This window comes from Scleropages formosus, chromosome 23 (genome assembly GCF_900964775.1).
Source record: "Scleropages formosus chromosome 23, fSclFor1.1, whole genome shotgun sequence".
Lineage (NCBI taxonomy): Eukaryota > Metazoa > Chordata > Actinopteri > Osteoglossiformes > Osteoglossidae > Scleropages > Scleropages formosus.
Window position 1 is genome coordinate 7,088,353 of NC_041828.1, and position 23,875 is coordinate 7,112,227.

The 23,875-nt window shown below is 49.6% G+C and overlaps 1 protein-coding gene across 1 annotated transcript; it reads right to left on the bottom strand.

Annotated features, from left to right (window-relative positions):
* Positions 1–1,214: 1,214 nt before the first annotated feature.
* On the bottom strand, positions 1,215–20,489 carry eepd1 (endonuclease/exonuclease/phosphatase family domain containing 1). Its single transcript, XM_029248560.1, has 7 exons — positions 19,455–20,489; positions 10,319–10,370; positions 6,303–6,413; positions 5,059–5,193; positions 4,544–4,676; positions 4,045–4,239; positions 1,215–3,891 (listed from the first exon to the last, which is right to left on the bottom strand). The coding sequence occupies exons 1-7, from the start codon at positions 20,273–20,275 to the stop codon at positions 3,689–3,691; spliced, it is 1,650 nt and encodes a 549-aa protein (XP_029104393.1). The 5' UTR covers positions 20,276–20,489; the 3' UTR covers positions 1,215–3,688.
* Between the last annotated feature and the right edge of the window lie 3,386 nt (positions 20,490–23,875).

Genomic DNA, 23,875 nt, shown 5'->3' on the forward strand with positions numbered 1-23,875 from the left:
AGATCCTGCTCAAGAGTGATCTTGATTGCAGCACTCATCTTAGTGAGAAATAGGGGCAACAATAATCAACATTACACCCTTTTCTTGACCAGTCTGAAAAAATGAGTAAAAAATGGTGCAGTGAAACCTTTGTGTGTTGTATTTTACAGTGACAGTCAACTCCAGTGGCAGATTGTCATGCAGTTCCCTACTGTACCTACTGTACATCCTCCTCTCCTGTTTTCTTCACTCACTATTGCACGAGTCACATGAGAACGTGGCATAACGGCATATATATGAGCAAAAGGTCCCCGTGCGAGATGCGGGTGTACAATGGGTACAGACAGACAACTCATTTGGAGGTCAAAACATTCATCAAGCCTTAGCAGCTTTTCTTCTAAAATTAGATACATTGAGAACTGGTACTCTGAAAGGTTCGAGATGCAAGGTTTCTTTACAAGAGCAAAGAACTGTCACATAAGATAGAAAAATATTCTGTCAGGTGGATACAAGTCACCTTCATTATTTATTTACCTCCTTTTTCCTTGACAACTTAAAATATAAGGTTTGTACATCAAGCTACAGATCTGTTTATACTGCTGGGTAATTTTGCTGCAGCACTTAAGGGTAAATACTCTGATCAAGGGTACTACAGGAGGAGCAGGATTCTAACCCGGGTCCTTAGACTGTAATGGGTTTAACCGCTGTGCCCTCTGCTGCCCAAAAGCCAATTTCCATATTACACTGAAATGGAAATGAATCACTGCAGATTCTAAGCACACTATTCAGGTCTCTCTGGATGTCTTCTGAAACATCCTATTTTTCCCACCAGGATTTGGTTGGGAAGTTGCTTTGTTGGGTCTTGTTTTGAGATCATACAGTACAAAAGGTTGCCCTAGGGCCTGTGAGTTTTAGCTCATGGAGGGGTGGAGTTTACCCTAACAAAAATCAAGAAAACCTGGATACAAACTCCATTGATGTGTGTATAAAGGATTCACCGCTGCTCTGAGAGTTGGAGGAGGAAACCATCCTGTTTGTCTTTGAGGGATCTTGTGCCCCATGTTGGATTTTGTTCTCATGAGGGAAGGGTCATGAATTCCAGGAGAGAGACCATGATCCTTTTCAACGAACATGGAGCGATGGAAGAAGATAAAGGATCCTGCTTACGAAGAGCACATCTCAGTTGAAAAGAGAGGCTATGACAATATCCCAGAGAGACATAAACCACTCTTTTATTTTCTCATCTCTTCCCCTCAACAGGCTACAGTGATTTCCACGGTGACACATTTACAAAATACGCTCAGCTGTAATATCGAAAATAACCCCATAGGACAGCACCTTAGCGTAACCTAGACGTCTAGTGTTGCGAAACATCTCTTTAGGAAAACGATGCCAACAGTCACAGTTTCGTCACTGCAGACCATTTTCATGGCAACAGCAACTAAACATGGAATTGTGATCATTCACTTCTCGTGGGACAGCACGGATCAACAACACGTCATTGTGCTCCAGCTTCGACAGCGAAAAGGAGAACAATGGAGAGCTTTGTCATCGAACCCATGCGTGGCCCTTTCTTTCAGCCGCGGAAAGGAGCGTAGAGGAGAAAACAGGCACTGGGTGTTGGTGGGATTGCAGCACACGCTCTCTCAGGACCACATGGATTTAGAGAGCAACGTGTGAGACAATGCGCCAGCCGTGCCTGTTTATTTTCCTCATCTTATGCATAATGTAAAAATCATAAGTGCAGGTAGCAGTAAAGACATCCCTTTAGATTTTCATGTTATGTTCAAGTGTTACAAAAATGAACTCTGAGTAAAACTTGATTGACAGGCTGCTGAATAGCACAGTTACATGTCTTATGTATAATATATAATTGCAAACACCATAAACCTCAGCATCGCCCCACGACCACACCTGGCCGTTTTACCACGGTAGCTTGGTACCATGTCCTGCAGCAGCGCTTTCGCACTGAAGATCCACACAATGAATGAAAAATGTGCTTTCCCCCCCCCTCAAATGAGCAGGGAACTCTTCACGGTGAACAGGTCACTGGCAGTTCAACGGCTGTGGTCATGACACAGGTGAGGAAGGACCTGCACTGAACCAGTAGCTAGAGCCAAAGAGAGTAAGGCATATAACGAAATATAAACCACAGTGCATATCAAGGTTAGGCAAAAAAAAAAAAAAAAAAATCCTGAAAATCTTACATTTTACTCTAAAACTCTTCAGGCTCAAACATTCAACAATAATAAATGATCGTAGCCATCTTAAATAAAGTCTAGACTCTGCAGGTCATTCAGGGTCATCAATAATAAGACAGTCAATATTTGGGATTTCTGCAGCTAGGACTGATACATGTTTAGGGTACCTTCTTATTCAGTTCTCAAAGGGGAGAATTAAGCTGCCCTGTAATAAAAATCCTGCACCTAAAGCACAAGTCACGGGTCTTGTTTGGCAGACAGTCTTGCGTGAGAAGAAATTTTTTTTCGCCTGATCAAATTGCTCAGGTCTTCAATGTTACAAACTGCAATCGTATGACCGAAATCAAGGCCAGACGGCAGGGTGTGTCAGTGAACAGGGTATCAAATACCCAAACTAGGTTAAATGCTGAGGGACGCAATCAATCAATATTACAAAGTTCAAATGACTGGCGACTCAATCTCACGTACTGCCAGGAAGCCTCACCCACAGCTCTCCAGGCGTTTCATCAACACCTGCTGAAAAAAGTGCACTTTAAAACTTCATTCTACAAGTAACTTCCCTTTTGTCATTAGCAACCATTAAAAACGACGCTGAAGTTTCCCAAATACGCGCAAGACAGAGACATATGGCTCCGTTAGGTGTCGTGAAACGGTCAGAAGGACACTTCCATCACAGTGGTTGTCCTCTCCAGAGGAGCGGACAGAGCAAAATCCTGATTGTCGACATCTGACGGGAGTGCGAGGTAAATTACGGAGGATGGATGACGAGAAACCGACGCGATGGCAGATGTAGCCCCTCAATTTATAATAGAGGACTCAATTTATGTTCCTGTTCGAATGAACAAACGACAAAATCAATTCTAATTAACTGAAAAGCTGAATGGTGGGTGGGTGTTGGGGGGGCATTTACACCAGGCCCTTAAAGTCAGGTCTGGAAAACCCTATATATGTGAAAATACTAGGAAGTTATTACATACATTTGACACTATTTACTCCATTTTAATAGTTTGCCCATATAAGCTGCATACAGTACCATCTTTAGATGGCCTTCTTCTAAAAGAACATGATAAAAGTTCACAGGAGTATCATAAGCAGTACTTTGTGTCATTTTTACAAAGCTATACAAGATTCTTTAAAATTACCATGTTCAAAATTATCGACGTATGAGTCTCCGGACAAAAGTGCATTTCGAAATTTCACTTCATTTCGGTTTAAAAGGTTAATACTATTTAAAAACTTTTGGCACAATACATTGTCAATATTTCATATATATTTTTTCTAGACATTTTCCGTATGTCCCTATATTTATATATTATTTATTTAAACTATTCCTATAATCATTGAAATCTCAGGTGTAGCTGAACAATAGGTGTGAAAATGCGACACAAATGCTTCCATCTTTATATAAAAAAATCCCTCGTTCAGCTAGAAAAAGCAGCCAGGAGGAGGAGGACAGGACCCACAGTGATGTCGCTTCCCATCTCTTAGTCTGCGGGGGGGTGGACCGATCACCGCTCATGCCTGAGCGTGGTTTCGCCCCGGTCCACAACCGCCACCCCGCTCCCGGTGTCGTTCTCCACCCCCTCCTTGGGCGCCGCGTCCGTGTAGAACTCGGCCACCAGGGGGCAGTGATCTGAAGCCACGCCGCCCCACGACCAGTTGTCCGGGATCCAGGGATTGGTCAGGCCTTCTCGCACCACCCAGCAGTGGCCTGCAGGGGGCAGTACATGTAAAGACATACAAGACTGCTGTGGGTGGGGGGGTGGAAACACATTTTGAGGTGCCCAATAATACAGAAACAGACATTTATGCCACACATCAAATGAGCCAAACTAAATTTGTGCTGCTTCAATTCAGAGCCTACCTGTGTGGATCTTCTTGAGGGAGCGGCTCACCCAGATGTTGTCCAGGCAGCGCGAGCCCTGCGGACTCCGTGTGCTGATGTTGGTGAACTGGGAGGGCGGCACCAGGGGGCTCAGCTTCTCCTTCCTCAGGAGGTCCAGCTCCCCGCTGTCCGGCGGCAGCCCAAAGTCCCCCAAAACCAGCAGATCCTTCTCCCCTGTCCCACAGCGTGGCGCCACGATGCGTCATTACCGCATTCGTTCATTGACGCAACACACTAGTACATTCCTACAATCATTCATCAATACGGTTTCCAAAACGAACTCTGAATCGATTAGTTATTTCATAATGATCAAACTGGGGGGGGGGGGTGGGTGTGTGTGTGTGTGTGTGTGTGTGTGTGTGTGTATAATTTTGCATTTCTTACACGTCTATTCTTGCAAGATCTTGTTGAACTTTACATATACAATCAATACAACTTGGTAAAGTTCTGAAGACCCGACAGTAACCCAGTCCCTGACCTCTCAGGGCGTCCTGGATGCCGTCGGCGAGGCGTGCGATCCTGTGGCTGTCCGTGCGGCTCTTTCCGTTTTGGTCTCCCGAGGGGGCCGGCCCGAGGTGGACGTTCACGAGCGTCAGCTCCGACGACCCGATCTGGACGCAGAGGCAAACGCAAACAGTCAGCGTCGCAGATCACGATGAGCAACGCCATCAATCGCTGCCTCTAAGGTCCAGGAGTCCAGGGTTGTGTGGCAACGCGGGGTCCTCACGTGACTCCAGGGGCAGCTGACAGCATAGTGGTTAGAGTTGCAGCCTTTGGACCCAAAGATCACAGATTTCAATCCTGCACCTCCAGCTGTAGCTCCCTTGACCAAGGTACTTACCCTAAATTACTCCAGTAAAAGTACCCAGCTGTATAAATGGGTAAATAACTAAGTACTTTAACGCTGAAGAAAACGGTCAGCTAAATGTTATGTAAAACCCCCAGGCTGAGACTCCACCGCTTCGAAATCATTTTCGGTTCATGCACACTTACGGCGAAGCGTGCGAGGAAGGGTCGCGGGTGGCCATGCTTCCCGTTGCCGTTGGTGACCGGGCTTTCCAGCAGGACAGCCTCCGTGAGCTCGATCCCGCAGGCGCTGTTCCACAGGAAGCCGGAGAACACCGAACCCTGGGGGAGCGGGGCAGCAGAGTAGCAGAGCGCAGGCGGTGAGCTCAGTACCCGGGGTGTCAAACACAGGGACGCGGCAGAGCGCTCAAATCACAGCAGGGTACACCGGGGAGGAACGACCCAGGTGGCGCACGACCCGCGGTCACCGATAACTGCGCACAGCTCTCCAAACAGATGGCAGCAGCTAGAGTAGCGGTCGGAACCGCTGCTGCTGCTCTTGGAGGTTGCAGGTTCAAACCCCACCAGCTGCTGTAGTCCCTTTGAGCAAGGTACTTAGCCCGATACAGCAAAAATGACCCATCTGTATAAATAGGTAAATCAGCGTAAGTAGGTTAACGTTGTAAGTCAGTTTACGCTGAAAGGGACAGGAAGGCGGTCAACAAGGAGAGGATCTCAGAGTGCGAACAAGCCAAAACGGGAGCGGCAGAGAAAGAGTTCATCTGAGAGGACGGACGATCGATCCGCAGCGGCGTTCGGACACGGACGTGACCGTTCGCGTGGTTCTCGGCAAACAGCCGCTCCGGGCCGTACGGGCAGTCCCCGACACGGCGGGGATGACGACCTCGGGTTCGGATTCCCCCGCGGGAGAGGCAGGGCGGCGCTGAGGAAGTCCACGCCGCGGACTGAGCCCTGCTGCTCAGGGGATGTGCCGCGCCAACAAGAAAGGTCAAAGGGCATTCGGATACGGCGCGGCAGCGATCTTCCTGCAGCACGGTGCTCTCCAGCGCACTGAAATACGCCCCACTGTCTCACACACACACAAACGCAGAGAAAAGGGCAGATCCAGACATTGTTTCTATCATTGAAAGAAAGCAAGGGCCCAAACTGCAGATTTTTTCCAGACCGCTTGGGAAGTGTGGGCGGGTACGGACAGGCAGCACTCGGACGTTCCGGGCCATCTGGAGCCTCATCATCATCATCATCATCAGCCTTGATTTGTGGCACAAGCCAGATATGGAGAAACGCGAACTGAGCGAAGGTTACATCAGGTCAAGTCATCTCGCTGCAGACTTGTGCCAAGAGTAAACAGAGTGTGACACACAAACGAGTCCTCCTGCTGCGTTTAAGGGCAGCGTGTGTGTGCGTTTACACGTGAGGGAGGTCATTACCTTGGGGAACTGGCCGGCGGGTTCCTCAGACACGGCGCATCTCCACGTCCCGCGGAGACCCGTCCACCTCCGAACACTACCCAGAGTTCCCTGGTTCAGCTCTACACAGAACTGGAAGGGGAGACACAGGTTCGGTCACAGTGCGGCACCTCCGGTGGTTAGGGTGTTAAAAAAAAAAAAAAAAAAAATAGAGCAACATCACACGTCACCAAAATCACCGAACACACACACGTCGATGCGGTCGGTGACCCGCAGCCTTACTGGGGTTCTCACACCTGTCGGGCTGCAAGACGCCTTTCTGATAGATACACCCAGTACGTGGAGTCGGGGGCGGTTACTGGGTTACTGGAGTCGGAGGTTTTGCGTACCCACTACGCAGCCCTGGATATATCGGCGGAATCCACACGGGGACTCAAGTGAGCGAAAACGAATAGGAAACACATACAAAACACTCGTCAGACATCAAGATGTGTGTATTAGTGGTTTTTGGGTGTGCTGTTGCATACGGACAAAAACCCCTCCGCGCTACATGGCGGGCTGTACGCGCCGCAGCGTGTGTTCCGATCAGTGTGTCTCCCCGTCTCTGGACAGAGGGCGAGTGCAGCAGGCTGGGGGAGCAGCATGTTTGTTGGGTGGGGGGGAATGGCAGCTCCAAATACCTGGACTGACCATCGCAGTTGTCTATAATTAACCAAAAATGGAAGGCATTTCAACCCCCCGACACATCACACCACACCACAACTCCTGGATCCCCCTCTGAAGAGCAGGGACAGCGACGAAAATAAATCCGCCATCTCACACACACACACACACACACACACCAAGCGGTGCCTCCTGCCTGCAAAGCCCCCCCTGCCTCCCCAGGAGGGAGGGGTCTCCCAGACGCGCAATAACGTGGTGACGTGACGCACCATCACTCTGTGTGGAAGGGGCTCTTTGGGGACAATGAACTCGACTGAAAGGCTGGACGGTGCAGCAGGAGACTAGTACCGCACAGCTCCTGGGCTCAAGGTTCAAATGCGGGCTTGGTTCTTTCGCCCGGTGCGGAGTTTGCATGACCTCTCATGACGAACGGAGGGACGGACGGACACACTACTGATCCCCGGAGGGGAAACTCATGGAGCTCCGAGCCTAAAACGCACTTGAACACCATTCCCAGAATGCTTTGCGAATGATAAAATTATGCGCGGCAACATGGGAGACGGGAACTGTGGAGCACGGCGCGGGAGTCGCGGCACCTGGCAGGAATGGAGACCAGCAGGTAGAGCGGAGTACAAGAGTTTGCGCTCCACTTGCTCGGTGGTTTCCCCATCACTCTTTACACAGCAGCGCGTCCGAAGCCTTGCCGGAGCGCCGCACGTCGCCTGGCAATCCCACGAGTCCCACCGCATCAGCCTTTTCCGAGCTCCTCTTGGAAAGCTTTCCACTATTTCGTTCACTTATTTTGCAGCCAGAAACGGTGGTTAGCACGTTTCCAAAGACCACCCCCCACCCCCAAGCCCACAGGGACCACCAGGGGCTGCTTTTGAACCCTGTCTGCGTGTCTGGACACCAGTGAACGAAAGAGAAAAATGGGCTCTTTTCCATTATTACTCATCTTCCCCCGAAAAAACACACGAGCGAAACATTTAAAAAAAAAAAAAAAAAAAAAACAGAAATTAAAGTAGTCAGATGACGGGTTAGTGTCTGAGCTCTGGAGGATTTCTGACTGTTGGTTTTCAGGTTCAGATCTGCTGCCCTTAGCAACAGCAACCACACAATACCCAGAAATGTAGAACTGGTTCCTGCACGCGTGCGTGTGTGCGCGTGTGTGTGTGTGTGTGTGTGTGAGAGAGAGAGAGGGGGACAGGAAACAGAAAAAGAGGGTGAATGACACAGCAGTTTGTGTGAATCAGAGGAGCCGCACTGAGCGGGCGTGTGGTGTTTTGGGCTGGAAAGTGGGGTAATAATATTGGGGTCCTGGGGCATCCGATTTAGGAACAAGTATAGACGACCACACAGCCATTAGAGAGCGGGGCGTCTCTATGCGCATTTACAGTTTTTCCACATCCAGAAGTAGAGGAGCAGGTAAGAATAGTATCACTCTAGGGAACAGAAAAAGTCTCGGACGTGTGTGACTTCTGATTTTATTGTGTCTTTCCTGTTACGTTTGGCACCTTTTGTGCGTGAACATACCTGCTTGTCATGCTAATAAATCATTTTTTAAACTCTGAATGCAAAAGGAGAGCAGGGAGAGGAAGAGGTAAAACACACACACACACACACACACACACACACACACACACAGCTGAATGCAGAGAGGGAGGAGGTGTTCCACTCTCTGGCCACGTTTATATCTAGCACTCGAAGGTTTGGCACTTACACCAGGACAGATCAACAGACCCACAGCGCCCAGTTACCCATGGGCAACAACTGGCAGTTACCGCATCGGGGCTCCAAAACGGCTCTACCGGGGAACATAGACGTCGGCGTACGGTTCTGCAGAAAAACTTTCGCGGCGTATTTAACTCAAACCCTCATTGAAAGAGCTAAAAGAAAAGTTACTGTCAACAATTCAAACACACCTGACTTCACCACCAAACAAATGCCGAAGTACCGTTCAGAGCTTTTGTTGCATTTTCATGGTGTGTGACGATCAATATGGTCCATTATTGTGTGGTGCAGTCTGCACAGCACGCCTAATCTGCAGCAAGCCTGGTACAACTTAAGACATGTTCACTTTAATCGGATTCCGTACTTTGGAGAGTTCTAGAAGCGCAGAGGGAATTTCGTATGGAGCGATTTGTCAGATGTATGGAATGTGACCGGAAAACGACAATAACTTGCCGAGGGAGGGGGACTCAACCCACAGAAAACTTCTAGCTGGCTTTTCTGCTACAGCATAGCGTAATAAGCAGAGCCACTGATCACTCTTAGCATCTCCAGATCAGTATGTCACAACAAACAAGAGTTCTGACTTATCGAATTGACTTTACAGCAGCTCCACCCTGCACGTCTCCCGTAGAACGGCAGGCCCTCTCGGTGCCAGCAGGGTGCGGAAAAACAATAGTATCTGCGATGAGTCCGTGGGGCACGGTGGCAACAGACCGGTCCTCCACAAAGAAACATGAGCGCAAACGGAGTTGGGAGCGAAAAGGAAGGTCAGGAGCACTAGGGGGACAGAGAAAGACAGGGAGCGTGGGGGGACCAGGAAAGAGGAGGGGGAGCTGACAGCTCAGATTTAGTGCCTCGCTCAATGTGGGTCACCTCCTTTCAGAGAAGCATAGCCGGCGGCGTCACCTGGCCTGCTGACCCACTTCCACTGGGCTGTCCTGCCAACCTCACCCTCTGAGTGGGCTCCGCAAGAGCCCGCTGGCAATGCGGGATACACACTGTTCTTGTCTATACAAGTAAAGCTCTTCACGGAGCCCCTTATCCAGGGAGTGAGCACCAGGACTCCCATGAACTTGAGAAACACTCCAAGGTTTTGTAGCACGAGTATAATTTGGGTCAACAAAAGCGTCATGTACTGCCCTTCGGTATTAATGCTGCACCCAAGGTCTTTACTTTGTCCTACCATGTACAGCAAACCCTGCCAGCAATATTCTACTGCATATTATCAGGGGGAGACATGAACTTTGATGAATTCGCCCCAGAGTTACTCTCATCAAGGATTCCCACACAACAATGTGAGAACAGGAAAAACCACAGGGACCGAGCTAGAATAAACATCTGAAAATAGACGAGAGCAACACTTTGGTTTGACTGGGTCCGGCACACTATGGAGACAGATGCCGAATGGTTCATTCCGTCTTCCTCGGTACACAAATAGTGCCAAGACGTAGGCCAGGCATGGGCAACACAGACAGAACGAGGAAAGAACGAGGCCAGAACAAACCCAACAGACCTTTGGTATTTCCCACCACTCCAAAAGAAACAGCATTCAACCGTGGATTTTCCATTTCTGGTACGCTTGCGTACTCACACACAGTGGCACACACTCTTTCAAAAGACGACTCAAAAGGACTGCACAGTACCTTCTCTAGAGCCTCTCGATCTACCAAGTCTTGTACTGCGAGGAGCTTGATGCTGTGGAGAGTGAAAGGAGAAAGGCAGTGAAAAACTAAAAAAAAAACAAACAAACAAACAAACCTTTCACAGAGAAGACAAAAACTTTGGCCATTCACTCCACCTTCTCTAAGGGACACTAAGAAGGCGGATCTTACGAAAGGCAGCGTTTTTCTACTGGTGGACGTCCAGCAAACGTGCCGGTATTTCTCGCTCAGTAGGTTCACTGGACAAGAGCACTGCTTTGTATTAATACCCACAATGATGGAGGGTCACTCTAGGGTAATTGCAGAAATGTGGACTTGCTGAAGCAATGACAATGTTCCTATGCTGCTGGAGAAAAGAACATCCAAAGACAGAAACGGTTCTGGGTACGGTTTTGCAGTGCAGTTGTGTTGCCATAGCAATAATATTTTATGGTTTATTTGTTGCCTTGGTCAATGTTACGTGGTGGCACTTGGGCATGTCAACTGTGGTTTGGACAAAATGCTTCAAGGGCTTATCTGTGAAGCTACAGAGCTGTTATCATATCAATGGTTATGGCAACACAGAGGGCAGAACGGGGACTCCTGGGGTTTCCTTACTGGAAATGTGACTCATACCAGTGTTTACTCATCGGCTCCCCGAGTTTATATTCGCCAGCTATTAACAGGCTCTCAAGGAATTCTGGACATACTTTGGGACATTCATCAGGAAAAGAATATCAGGAATGCAAAACCGCACCCTTTTTTTTTTTTTTTTAACAGTGAATAACCATGTTACAAACAGGGTAAAAGGCGACATGCTTATTGTCCTGTTGCGTATTGAGAATCTTTGAAGAGACGTACCAGTTTTACGCCGAGGAACGCGAGCGAATTGGCAACGGCTGCAGCCAACACGGGTACAGAACGAAGTCGGTCCTCTCACGCTCTCCCGCAAACGCACAACCTCCCTCAAGCGCACACGCACGCACACGTCCCCGCTGTTACTCATTGATTCCAGCTATCGGCCTAAGCGGGTTTTTATGAGGGCAGGAAGAGTGCCGAGGTCGGCAGGGTGGAGCCGGGCAATAAATTGCGAAAACACGCAAATGCCAGCAATGGCCATTAACGTTATCGGTGATAGCGCAAACAAGCGGGAGGGTTTTTCAATAATACCGTACGCTATTCTGATAGTGGAGGGCCCTCAAAAACACGAGTCAGTCCGAGAGGTCTTTCTTAGACATTTGTTTCATTTCTCGTTTAATCCTGACACTTTTCTGGAACGCTTTTGCCTTCCGGCCATGCCATCCGTAAGCGTTAAGCGGTAAGCCCTGGCCAACACTACTACCCCACAAAAGAGGTACAGGCAGTAACCTGTTACATCATACAATTTATGCAGTTTTTCTACATGTTAAGCCTGTGTAATGAGCTTCAGACTGTTGCGAAATCAATTCTGGGCTCGATTGGACCATTTGCTGCGTGGCATCTGGGTCAAGGTTTCACTGTTGCAGCGGTCAGAAGGCCAGACGACCGCACGGCATTCAGCCCCCGGGGCGACATCGGCACTGAACATTTAATGCAGAAAAAAAATACTGAATCTAATTCAGTCGCTGGAATTCGTTCTGGCACAGTTTCAAACTAACTTGTCCTTGGAGTCAGACTGTTCTGTATGACCACAGCTCATCGAACAAAAAAAAAAAAAAAAAAAAAGAAAAAAAAGCCCAACGTGAAAAACAACCAGGGCGACATCTGGATCTTGGCTTACCGCAGGCCGGAGGATGAGGGGTGCGTGAGGTTCCGAAGAGCACTGAATGGACACGCTACTGTATTGTCGGCCGAGAGGTGCATTGTTTCAGAAAACACCCTGCAGCAGTACGAATTCACGTGGAGCGAGCCACACCGCGAATCTGACCCTGGCTGCACCGCGGTTTGTTTATCTGATGTCCCGGATACGCTGGGGGGGGAGAACGAGCGGAGCTTTCACAAGGAAACGGACATCAGGGGTGTCGCTCGGGGAAGAGCGGGGCCAGGGAGGGGCTTCCTGGGAAAGGAGGAGGGCTGGGAGTGGACCACGTTCGCCCAGAGGGTTGACGAGAGGCTTGCGGTCACCCAGCATCCGAGAACCCCAGCCTTGGAGCGCAGTCATAGCACAGAACCTGCAAACTGCCTTCTGGACGCCGAGAAACTTTTCGATCACCAAACGTGACCCAGCGAACCTCAACGGACCCGTTGCAGAATTCGCACGTACAAGATGCGGGGTTAAGGTAAGAGGGAGACCTCCATTACTCCTGCGGCAAGCGGAAGTCATAAAGAAGAGCACAATGGAGGGTGACTTCTCCTGCTGCGCACCGAACAATAGGAGGGGATGTGGTTGCTTACTACACTTCTGCTCGAGACTTTCCTCGGCAGCTCACTCGGCCTTACTGCCAGAGCGCGCCTTACCTACAGTTGACACCCAGCGACCAAACCGCAGCAAGAATCCCAGCCGAACGTAACCGGGAAGGACGAGCCGACAGAGACCGAGCGGAGACTAAACGAGTCCTCGTAATTCGGCTGTCAAATTAAGGAACTATTGGCTGTTTCCGCTGAGCCTCTTAGGGCCTCTCATCTCTATGCCGTAACTCACATTAAAGGGTTCCTTCGGTTTATTTATAGGACCCCTTTGTTAAGATGACATCCACTGTCAGATAATCAACTTCGCAACGATTTGCCCATTTATACAGCAGGGTATCGATTCAGTGCGAGTTCCTTCATCAGGTGCACGGTAGCAGGAGGGAGATTCAAACCAGCACCGTCAGAGTGCCAGGAAAATGCTCTAAACACTACGCCACCTGCTGTCCCTGCTGCCTACAATAGGTTTACAACCTACAGTTCAAGAATAAAGACTTCCCCCCATTCCAACAGTGTAATTCCTCTCTGGAAAATGTACCGGACGAGTTTTGTTAGAAAAATGCATGTGGCAGTAAAGATATGACTAAGGCACCTGACAGCCCTGATCAAATAAAATGATAAAAGTGATTGACAGCAACATTCATTCCAAATTCAAAGTAATGAAAAAAGCCTCAAGAAGTGCTCTGGGAAAAATGGGCCGCTAATGAATATTCATTAACGGCTAGCTTGTTTGATTCTGAGAGGGATTCGATCCAACAGCCAAAGCCCTCCGAAGTGACCTCCCCGAACAGGATACTCCCTACTGTCTCCTGGGTCTGACCTTGATTAGGAGCCTGACATTTTGACTCGAAACGTCAGACTAGAAATCTTCCGCTCAAACTGCGGAAACGGCAGTCCGCGTGGACAGTGCAAACCGTCACTGCCGCGACACGTCGATTGCGCAAAATCGAAACTCCACCGTCCGGCTCACTCTACACTTCAGATAACATGTCGACTTCCCTAAGTTCGAGAGCTTTATTTTGCCCCAGATCTCCATGACAACCTTGTTTTGTTTACTTTCCCTAATACTTTTATTGGTATTTATTAATTTAGCTGACACTTTCCTCCAAAGCAACTGGCAATGATTTACCCATTTATTTATTTATGGGTCATTGTTGGGCTAAGTACAAGACCAAGGATATTACGGAAGGAGGTGGGATTCAAACCTGCACCCCTATACTTTACATACGTTATGCAGAGTGACACACCTTCACGCCACAAACTTTAAACCAGGGGACGGAGACGACCAGGCAGACATTGGTCCAAACCTCTCAAGTTACCACAACACACAGCAGTCAGCAGCTGATCGGATCCCGCAGTGACAACAAACCTGATCCTGTTTCACATTTAAACAGCCCACCCTGACCCTGCGAGCGCCCGTAGCGCCACCCTCATCCCTCAGAGCATCCGCAGGTCAGAGGTACTGTCACGGCACTCGCATTTCCTCGCATTTTCCGCCGAGCTCTGAGACACCGATCGGTCGCGGCAAAGACTGGCGACACACGGGGATTCGAGGCAAGGTGAATGGGGGTGTGGCGATAACGCTTCAGAGTCAGAGTTGTCTGTCACTTGCACAGTTACACTGAGCACTGAAATGCTTGCGATGAGGCTCGTGTTAGATGTGAACAGACACGACCAAACACATATTTAGACAAGGATGCACTGATAATAAGTAAGGCAGTACAAGTAAGTACAAAAAGGCAAGTAAAAAGAAAAAAAAAAAAAAAAAAAAAAAAAAATCAATACAAGGACAACAAACAGTAAATAAATAGTAAGTAGCGAATACTGAGTAGTACTGTCCAGGGGTCCCCAACACTTGTACCTTACATAACAGTGGTTTTCGTGGGGGGGGGGGGGGAAACACACACTGAGCTACGCAGAAGTAATAAACCTGTGCATCACCATAAATTGGAATATCAAAAAGAGAGATCTAGAGAAGTTTAAATAGGGAAGGGTGCACCCTCATACCCCTCTGGAGGAAAGAGTCTCATACTGAAAATGTGGACTGTGAAGACCACCTAAATGTCAGTGATGCTCATTGATTTGGAGGTTCTCGTTATCCTTTTCCCCCCCTTTTGAAGGCTGATGCCCAAAGGACTGCAGCCCACAGCCTGGAGATGTACAGCTGGACCGGGTCAGCTGGGACTCCCTCGCCGCCCACCTCAAACTGCTGCTTCAGTGGATTTTCCGCCCGAGTGCCCAGCCAGTTCTCCAAAGGGCCGAGTCAGCACCGAGCGGCGGGTTGCGGTTGGGGGGTCCGGGGGGTCTCGCTGCTACTAGGGTGGGTGTTGCTGGAGGAGATGGGAGTGCTCTCCTGAAGAGGTACCAGTCTCTAGCCCAGAACATCTTCCCTGGGTGAAAACTCAAACTGTACCGGATTGTAACCCCAACCTCCATCCTCACTCAACCACACGGGGCATCAACTGCATCTGATCAGAGCACCACCCTCACACCCGCTGTGCCTTTGCCCCTTCCCGCGTGATTTCACCTGAAGGTCTGTCACTAAGGGCTGGTCACATATACTTCGACAGCAGATTTTAAGAGCAGTTCTCCTACCTGAGTCCAGCTTCACATTTCAACTGTGTTTTGACGGCTCACTTTCGTAGCCTGGGTCAAAGTTCAAAGGAGTGCCACGCGATTTTGATTAGGCCCCTTTATCTAGATGTGGAAGACTCGTTTCTACAGCCTTCTTGTCAACAGTAACAACCTACACTTCCTAACACGAGCTAAAGTCGTCGTCCACGACATCTTCAGATAGATTTCACCTGCGATCAGTCAGGCAAAAAAAGCGATTCCATACAGATCATTGTAAGGAATTTATAAGACTCATGTCATCTTGAAACAGTAGACAGATGTTGGGTTTGGAGTGCTTGGGTGTTTCCCCATGTATAACCCCCTCTTCATGTTCAAGACTCTGGTAACAGCCTACAAAACCATCTACAGATGTGCTCCCCTGATACCTACAAGACCTGATCACTCGCTACCCCCCAACCAGACTGCTACGCTCCTCCACCTCTGGCCTCTTGATGGTCCCACTCACAAGAGATCCAAAATCAAAAGCACAAACGTTTTTTGCTTGTGACTCCGAGGTGGTGCGATGACCTAACCCTCTCACTCAGAACTGCTGAATCTCTCAACACTCAAGAGTCTCAAAACAAATCTGTTTTGGACTCACTTCTCTGCAGATCTCTTGATAAATGTGTACAATGGTATCGGTTTAAAAATTTTAAAAAACTGTATATGCAGCTACATGTGTTGGATCTGTCTGTTGGTGTAATACACTTTGGTAACGTTTCCCAAAATTAATGTCAGTCTGGAGGAAAGCGCCTGCTTTAAATGAGGAAATGTAAATGTTTCAAAACACTATATACTGTGTATTACAGTGTAATGGCAACGTTACTGGGAAAAACCATTTTTTGGGAAATCCTACTTGCGACTCCAGATTTTCTACAGCAACTTTGGCTAACGGAACCGGAATTATGCAACTGTGCTGTCTTTTGCACAGCCAGACGGGTTCGGTCGATGGAGGGGAGGGGAGGGGATGAGGAGCTGGTCATCTGGGCAGGTCCGACCAGTAGGAGGAGAACGGGAACGGCAGCTGTGCCGACTGGTTCCCCTGGAGAGCACGTTCCTGCCTCACCTTCCGTTCTGCAGTGACCGCAACACAAGCCGTGTGGACTGTGTTCCTCATGGGAGCTCCAGGTCACCTTCAGCACCATTAAATCCTTCCCCAGGGGTGTTTATATTTATTACTGCAGTAATCCCACTGCAGGCCTCGCTTTCCGTGGTTGCGGAAAGCTTCCAGCAATACCAGCGCAGCCCGCTGGCCAGGACGGCAAGGTCAGGCTGCCCAGAAAGCCTACTTTTGCTCTACATACCACAGCCGAGAGCGATCCGGAAGGCCCCGAGCAGCACGCTGGTTAATGTTCACCTCTCGGCCTTTCCCCGGATTGCTCAAAGAGCTGAATGTGGGCCAGATACACTGGGAGACCGCGATGATGATTAATGCAAACCCTTCGGAGACGCTGGCTGGATTTGATTAAAGGAATTAATGATTAAATTAAGGCGAAAGCCAAACACGGTTTTATGACGTTGCTCATTTTGCAGAATCGGAGCCCGATGTTTACTAAAGATTGAATTAAGGCTGAAGTCCATCTGGACCGTGGCACAAATCAACAGCCGAACCCCCGTCATCATAAACACACGATGAAGCCCTTGAGGCCAGCAGTGCACATGCAGCGTCGAAAGAGCAGGACGGCACAGGTTTGGACAAATCGGGGTAGAACAATACGAAGAGGCTGTATCGAAGCAGATGACCCAAGAAAACATCTTCTTGGCGTGCAACTTGATCACACGGTGCTCTGCATCTCTTCTCTGATAGCGCAAGGAAAAACCAGCCAGACGGGTTGAAGGCAAATAAACTTGCAAAGTCCTCTCACTACCTTCACAATTCAGATGAAGTGAGATGAAATCATGGTAGAGCCACAGATAGCTTCAGTGTCAGGGGTCAAACAGTGCAGACAAAATGATTTTATCGCAGTAATGGGCTGATGGTGGGCTGATGCCGAAGACAATACCTCATCATAAGTTTCGTAAACAGTGTGAAAACAGTGAAACTGCCAGGTGGAGAAAATACTATTCTTTTTTCTCCAAACAGGAGAAACTGACGGGGCCGATGTAAAATGACCTCTGAAACCTTAACCACGCTCCTGGGGCTGAGTGGGAGTCTGCTGCATGAACACAAAAAAAAAAAAACAGGGTAAGAAAATGAAAAATCTCAGATCATCCTCTGGAACGATCCCAAGCGAAAGCACCATCGGGCTCCTCGGGAACGTGAGCTGCTAACCTATGGCGCGCGGCAGGGCATCGCAGGAACGTCGACTGTTCGGTGCCCATATTTTATGCACCGCAACCTCCGCTGCAACACGTAACATGTTCTAGTCATGCAGCTAAGGATTGCTTCGGACTCCGTCTCGCTTCCCGGGAGGCCACCCCACAGCTGAGGTTCTCAGACCCAAGGACAGGTCTCCACAAAGGGTCAGGAAACCCAACCACATCTTAATGATTGTTTGAAACCTTCAGCAGAAGCTGTCCATGGCTGGACTGCCTGGAATAAATTAAAAACCACTGGATGCTAGGAACCAAAAATTAAAAAATTAAACACCTCTGAAGAAACATGACAGGTCAACGGTTTAGCAGGTGACACGCTGCTGTTTTCACTCTTGGAGAGGACACAGGCTGCTGTCAGATCTATGCCCACCTCTCTGATAAAACTGAGCGCGATCCCTCATCGGGACGGATTTATTCTTCGCCGAGAAAATCCCCAGGTGTGCCGAGTAACCTGGAGTAACTGCAAGTGGAAGTTCATTGACCTCTAGTTCCACTCGCCCGGACCCTGTAACTAACCAAACCAACAGCTGTCAGAAGAAAGACCTGCAGATCCTGGATACATCAAAAATCCAGATTAATGAAGCAATCTGAGGTGTTTAGAGATTAGGATCAACACTTATACTTCACTAAATGCGCTTATTCATACAAGGGTGCAGTGTCATCACCGAGGGTATGTATGGTATGATACAGAAATAGTGCAAACAGGGTTTACATTAATTTCCTTTTTGATGTTTACAAGAAGAACATCTCGCTGAGGGCACCACACCTATACCATCTCCACCCAAGTGTGGGGCATGCCAAGCACACCTTTGCTCAGAGCAGCAGAAGCAGCAGCAGCACAGAAAACACCTTGAAGATCAATAAACAACAAGGGCTGTGTAAACAAAGGCAGGACCTGCTCGCAGGACGCAGCACCGCGGCTTCCTGCTGGAGCCAGAGGAAACATCCACGGCCGCGTCACATGTCCCTCTTAACGCCAACCACCCCGACACACCTCCATCCAGAGCAGCTGCTCTCAGCACGGTACACCCTACCGGTCTAAACCGCAGCAGTTATATACCTGCACCACTGTGGCAGCAGGCAGTGCCCTGGCAAAGGTGCTGCCTTATAATCTGAAGATTGTATATTCAAATCCCACTCCTGCAGTAGAACCCTACATCAAGGGTGATACAGCAATAATATGTTGTGGCACAGATGGAGAAATTATTGTAAAGGTGCTTAATACTGTAAATGACCTTGGAAAAAGGTGTCAGATAAATAAAGGCTAATAACATTATTAACGTTTGTTCATTTAACTGATGCTTTTCTCCAATGGTACCCTGTTGAGAGACACTGCGCAGGGATCGAACCCGTGACCTTTGGTCCCAAAGGGACAGCGCTAACCCCAACCCTAACGAGCTATCCCCACTATAACAACAATGTAATTATAATTAAAATGTGTAATTCCAAGACTTGTTCTCATCATGTGTTACTGTGAACCATTCAGGTATTATTATTATTGTTATTATTATTATTGTTGTTGTTGTTGTTCACGGTGCCGCCTACTACTAGCATTGTCGGTTAGTTACAAATCAAATGCAACCCTTCATGCAAACGCTGTACTTTGAGCGTCTCGTTGGATTTTCGCGCATGATTCAATACGTCTCGCGTCAGTCTCGCGCCAGCGCGCCACTGACAGCACGGGCGGGACGCGCGACACATCAAAGAGACGGGTCAACAAGGCAGCGGCGGACGATCAAAAGCGACGGACCAGATGAAAGAGCCTCAGAGGGACAGCTCATGCGGGGGATCGAGCGCGGCGTGGGGGCCCACGGCGAACACTCACTCGTTCTCCAGGAGGGTCATACAGACCACCTCTTTCACCCCGGGGTTGTTGGCCTTCTCGCAGGAGCAGCTCTGCAGGCTCCACGTGGCCACGCGCACCACCGCCTTGCCGTCGCGCATCCCGCAGAAGGGCTCCGCGCACGGCCGCGACGAGCCGATCTGCGTGGGGCCCCCGGGAGGGAGGTCTATGATCATGTCCTCGCTGTGGAGGCTCACCGAGGTCGGGCTCGGGTGCGCCTTGCACGTGGCGGTCAGGCCGCCGTTCGTGTGCGTGGACGGCGTCCTGGAGCGCTCCACGAACACCTGCGACCTGATCCTGTCCAGCAGCGACGAGCTGACGCCGTCCACGCGCACCAGGTCCTCCACGCTCCTGAAGGGTCCGTGGGCGTGGCGGTGCTCCACGATGCTCCGGGCCACCTTCTCGGTGACGCCGCGCACGCTGAGGAGCTGCGCGACCGTGGCGGTGTTCACGTTGACGCCCGCGCACGCCGGCGGCTGCTCGTGCTCCCTGCTGCTGCTCACGCAGATCTCGAGCTTGATGAGCTCGAGCTTGGCGGCCCCTACGCCGCTCACGAGCGCCACGTCCTCCACCTTCTTGAAGCCGCCGATGCGCGCGCGGTACTCCACGATGTTGCGCGCCACGGTGCGGTTCACACCGGGCAGCGTCATGAGCTCCTCCTCCGTGGCTGTGTTGATGTTCACGCGCTCCTGGTTCACCAGGACGTGGCTGAAGTTGCACGCCGCGCTGAACTTGCGCTTCTTCTCGCAGAAGTCCATCGGGTCCTTGGGGATGGACCGGTGGCACCCCAGATTGCCCCCCATCGCAGCGCTGCTTCAGCCCCACCGCCGTTCACCCGCCTGCGCGTCACCGAGGAGCGCGTCCACGGGCTTCATCGGCGCGAGCAGCCTGGCCCGAGACGTGATTCTAATTCAAATGCGTGGACGTGCTCGCGAGAGAGAGAGCGAGCGAGCGAGCGAGGGGGGGAACGGAAGAGCAGCGATCGCAGCCCGTCTCCTCCACACCGAACGGCTCTGAGTCGAGAGCCTCGGACGCTGTTCTCTCTGTGGCTGGGCGGGGGGCGTGGCCTTCGGTTAGGGGGCGTGGTGTTCGGTTCGGGGGCGTGGACTTCAAGACATGGGTCGTGGCTTCTGCGGCTTGTTACTGCGCACTAACTTTACTGTGATTTGCCCCATTTACACTGCAGGGTGCTGTTATTGTATAAGTTCACATAAATTCTGATACATGTAAGATCATATGTATTAACATAAGAGGAGTTATTAAGAGAAGGTGTGGAACATGCCTCCCCCCAATGTTCAGGTAAGACTAGTCCCCCCCCAGTATTTGTGTGTAACTCTTCTGAGAACTGTGTTTTCAGGTCTCCTCGCTACCTCATTATTACACCTTTGCCTGTTGCGCCCCTGGAAAAACCACGGAGAAACAATTGCTTCCTGAATCGTGCATTTCAGAATTTGCGCAGAAGAGCATCGTTCAGGTTCTCCGTACTTCCAGTGGAGTCGCTAATAATGAGCTCTGACCTCCCCAGATGGACTAAGATGCTGGTTTTAATGGGCAGAGCTCAGACAGTAATACCTGCGGAGAAATAACCCTCAGGGGTTGTAAGATGTGCTTCTCAAGGATTTGGCTTTTGAAGCAAGATCAGAGGTCTGAGGAGGGATTTCTCAAAGCCCTTAATCCCCCTGCCTGCTACAGCCGCACTGGTCCGGCTGGTGGTCCACCCTGGCACAAATTACATTACTAAACCGCAGATGTGAAACAGAGCCAAAACTGGCAGCTTACATAGTGCAATTTAACATAGCCCTCCGTGGGCTCGGAAGAAATATGCAAGGCGTCAAAGAAACACGGTGGGGGGGTCTTTTTTAAGCACAAACGTGCCAATGTACCAACCCATGTCCCTCATCGATATTGCCATACTCCACCCTTTTGGTTTGTCCATTGCTTTTTCTAAGCCATCAGTTTGTAATTTTATTCACACCGACTTTTATTTTCATTGATGGAGACCCTATCTGGAATAGCTATACTAAAATAAGCATTTATCTCCTCATTGCATTTGAATATTTAGCATAAATGATCATTTTTCTTGGCACCGTTATATGTCCAAGCCTATTTAAAACAGGGAATTACAGCCAATGGAAATGATCTGTACCCAAATGATCTTGTCCTCCTTAAATCATCTCTCAGAACTATAGAAATCATAAATCACGGATTTCCTAATTTAATATGAGAAAGATTCAAATATGCTTTTTGTTCTGTGTTGTTGCTATGTGATAAAACAGTCGTCATGACCCTTCGTTGGACCTGCAGATATCGATAATGGATGAATAGAACCGTATTAATTCTTATTTTTATACCAGTTATGTGTTCAGACCAGACAATGAAAGGAAACATGGAAGTCAGATGATCCTTCTCATGCCAGTCATCAAGTTATTATTATTGTGGAATGAAGTTAGGTACAATTTGCATGTCTTGTTATGCCAACAGACACACTTCAGCATAACATTGTGCTGCATCCACACACTAGGTTGTTTTTGTATCTTTTGGTCAGTGTCAGCTTCTTCTTTTTAGAAAAGATCACAATCAGTTGTCACTTTAGACTGTGCGGTTTCTGCAGGAAATGCCATTTAACTCCACCGGGTGCAGGAGCTGGAGCCACATGTTTCCAGTCAGACCATCAAAACCACAAGGCTCAGACATGGGGAGAAGGAGATCCTCATTAATCTGCGAGTGTTTACAGAGCTTCAGCTGAATCTAGAGTGTGCGTGTTGTGCGGAGTGTGTTTTCTCGCCATGTTCATGTCCTTTGGCACGGTGGCCTGCTCTGTTCCGGATAGATGGAGTCCCTGTCGGCGTCAGTGTCTGTCTCCAGTGGGACAATGTGTTCGGATTTGGCTGCGCTAAGATTGCAACGCATTAACCTCCGCATGGGTGCGAGGTGTACTCCTGACACACACGCTCACTCGAGCCCACTGGAGAGGAAACATTTTTGCACACCACGAATGGCGCGGCACTTTGGAGCGAAGCCTCTGCTAAATTTGTCAATGTAAATTTAAATGGCTATGAAAAACAGGGTGAGTTACATGGACAAACCCTCTCTGTCCGCCTGATTGGCTCCAGGTGTTTTTGTTCAGGTGAGATGCAGCGGCTCGGCTTGGTTGCCCACCGCTTTCCCTGCAGCTCCACTAGGAGCTGCCCTGCACGACACAGTCCGCTTGGCACATTCTGATGCGTGAAGTGGCACCCCGGTGGACTGCGGACCCTTTAATGGGAAAACGAAGGCTGATCTCCCCCCAGCATCCACTTCTGTATCTCCAACCCCGGACCAGCGCCACAGAGCCCTGGAGTGTCCCGGAGAGGGGGTAAATCTAGCAGCCTGACCCAGTGATGTAATGGGATTTTTGGTGCACAAAAGGACCGTCTCCATGGCACAGGGGGCTGCTGGTGAAATTATCTGGGTTGCACAGAGGTCTGCCTTGTCTCTCCTGTACGCTTTATCCCACAGTAGGCAGAGATGTACACGTTCCCCACCTTTTCTTTTGTGTTTTGTCAGCGTGCGTGGGGTGTCTTTAAACAGGGAATGAGGTCGCAGGGGTGCCGGGGTGGTCTTTAAAGTTCATTTTCCAAAGAAGTGACATACATTACTGATATTTCATCTTGATTGCTCCAACCGCGATCAATAATCGCATGCCTCCTCCGCTTCTACGTGTCTTTCGTGCTGCTCTCTATGCGCCTGCGTGCGAGCGTCATTTTCTGCGGATCCGTTTCCGAAACACCGCAGACTCACTATCCCGTTAGCCTCCGTCAAACGTGTGAGAGAGACACGTACACCCCCTCCGCCTTCAGCAGTGACGCTGTGGAGCAGCACTTCAGCGAGAACCTCCCGTCCGTGTCTTCGGCAGGCATGCAGACACGAGGGCCTACGTGCCACTGAGACTGGGCAGCGAAGGGAAGCCCAAGTTCCCTCCGGTTTGTATGACAGGGATCAATTTCGACTTCGAGGCCGGTCAGCAAAAAGACGGCCGACATTGGATCTCCGACGCGGAGCCAGGGAATCTCGGCCGAACTCCACGCTCCCGCTTTTTGAAACTGCAAGGCGTAGCCATCCAATGGAGTCCTTTAGCTAGAAAAATACCACGTGCACCATTATTCGATTAGCTGTGCAGACATATTTATCCAAAGTTACCTGCAGCTCATGCCGTCCGATATTCCGAGTAAATCGATTACGCAGCTGTGCTCTTACATGAAATCGAATATCTGTCACCGTGTGTCTTGGAACCAATTTCTGAGGAAGTCTCAGACCCGATTAGGTGCTGAAGGCGATGCTGGGTGGAATATAAACGCGACGATCGGGACCATGCTGACCGAACAACTGAAATTAGCGAGAAGGGAGTCAGAAAGGCTAGGTTT